The sequence below is a fragment of the Condylura cristata genome, unplaced genomic scaffold (genome assembly GCF_000260355.1).
Source record: "Condylura cristata isolate star-nosed mole 26May11 unplaced genomic scaffold, ConCri1.0 scaffold00058, whole genome shotgun sequence".
In the NCBI taxonomy this organism is placed as follows: Eukaryota; Metazoa; Chordata; class Mammalia; order Eulipotyphla; family Talpidae; genus Condylura; species Condylura cristata.
This window is the reverse complement of record NW_004567159.1, coordinates 899,655-901,069: the sequence shown is the minus strand read 5'-3', so window position 1 is coordinate 901,069 and position 1,415 is coordinate 899,655. Positions and strand designations below refer to the sequence as shown.

Sequence of the window (1,415 nt, the reverse complement as noted above, 5' to 3'; positions counted from 1 at the left end):
CCCCACCGGCCCCGCCCCTCTGACCTGCCCTTCGGCCCCCAGGTCCACCCGGCGCCTCGCCCCGCCTGCCGCGCGGTGCTGTCCGACCGAGGCTCGGCGGCGCTCATCGTGTCCGGCTTTCTGTCGCTGCCTCCACTGCTCGTGCTCGCCTCGGCCGCCCGCGCCCGTCTGGCTCGGCGCCTCGGCCCGCTGCTGCCTCTCCCCATCTGGAGCCCCCGACTCTGCCGCCCCGCAGAGTCCAGCGACCCCGGGGAGCAGCAGCTGTGCGCCTGGGTGTGACCCCTCGAGGCCTCGCTCAAAGACCCTGGGAGCGGCATTCCCCAGAGTCCCCTGGCTGTCCGGTGACCCCATAAGGTGACTCCACACTAGTGAGCTGCGGGCGGGCGTCGTCCAGGCGGCGCGGCGCGGTCGTGGACCTCAGGGCTCGTCCGCAGTGTACCGAGTGACCGCCAGATGGCACTAGACTCCCCCCGCCGGGTCCCCCTCCCCCACCTCTACTGTCCCTTCCTGGCGGATGCTGAGAAGTGGGGACCCCAGGGGTCTGGCAGGGTCAGAGGAAGTCAGCCCCGACTGCCCCAGGCTGCCCCCGCCTCCTGCCCCCTCTGGCCATCAGCCCCTGCAGCGAGTTCCGGCTGAGCGAGACTTGCTGGGGAGCCCGCGCTGGGCCGGATTGCCGGTCGGAGGCCAGGTCTTCTGGCCCCTGTGGCCGGCGTCTCCTGCCCTGGGCCCGGGGTGGCCCAGCGGCCTGCACCCTTGGCGGGAACAAGCCGCACCTCGCTGTGCAGGCACGTGGCTGTCACCAGCTCTTGACCGTCCTCAGCGCCCTCAGTTCTGGGGCCCCCGTGTGCCCCTCCCTTCCCCGCCAGGCAGCCCCGGGAGGCCCTGCGCCCCTCACCCCGGTGGGGCTGGGCCATCTACTCTGGCTGGCCTGCTGAGCACCCCGGCAGGGAGGGCTTCGGGCTTCGCGGGCCGCCCCGCTCCAGGGCCTCCTCTGCGCTTCCCGGCCTGGCAGCTCGTATGCCTCAGTCTTGGGGTCTCTGCCCAGCTGCTTCTGCTGCGCCCAGAGGGCACGTCCCAGCTCTGGCCATTTGCTGAGTTTTCACTGTGGGCTCAGCGGTGGAAAAGCCCGGCTGCGTGCCGGGGACAGGATGGCCTCTGTGAGGCGCGGGTGGGGGGCTGCCGTGGGGGGCTGCCACCCCCCGTGGCTGGGGGCCTCCTGCTCTCCCCGGCTCCCGGATGGCCCCGGACCTTTGCTCTCCCATCTGCTTGATGTGTGCTTATTCCTACGGCCTCGAGCTGCTGACTCCCCCGCAAGCCCAGCGCGTAATAAAAATCAGGGTGCCTGGGGCTGAGCGGCTGTGACCAAAAGGAGGGGCCCCGGGGCACCCGCAGGCCAGGCTGCCCTTGGCGGTCAC

At 71.8% G+C, this 1,415-nt stretch overlaps 2 protein-coding genes across 2 annotated transcripts in view; both read left to right on the top strand.

Moving 5' to 3' along the window:
* Positions 1 to 284, top strand: part of TMEM88B (transmembrane protein 88B) — a 1,897-nt gene extending 1,613 nt beyond the window's left edge. Inside the window, exon 2 of the mRNA XM_004695285.2 lies at positions 43 to 284. Coding sequence (XP_004695342.1) covers positions 43 to 279 — 237 coding nt within the window. The 3' untranslated portion in view covers positions 280 to 284. The remainder of the gene's footprint in view (positions 1 to 42) is intronic.
* VWA1 (von Willebrand factor A domain containing 1) overlaps positions 278 to 1,415 on the top strand; it is a gene marked incomplete at its 3' end in the record, with an annotated part of 7,091 nt that continues 5,953 nt past the window's right edge. Inside the window, exon 1 of the mRNA XM_012734537.1 lies at positions 278 to 354. The remainder of the gene's footprint in view (positions 355 to 1,415) is intronic.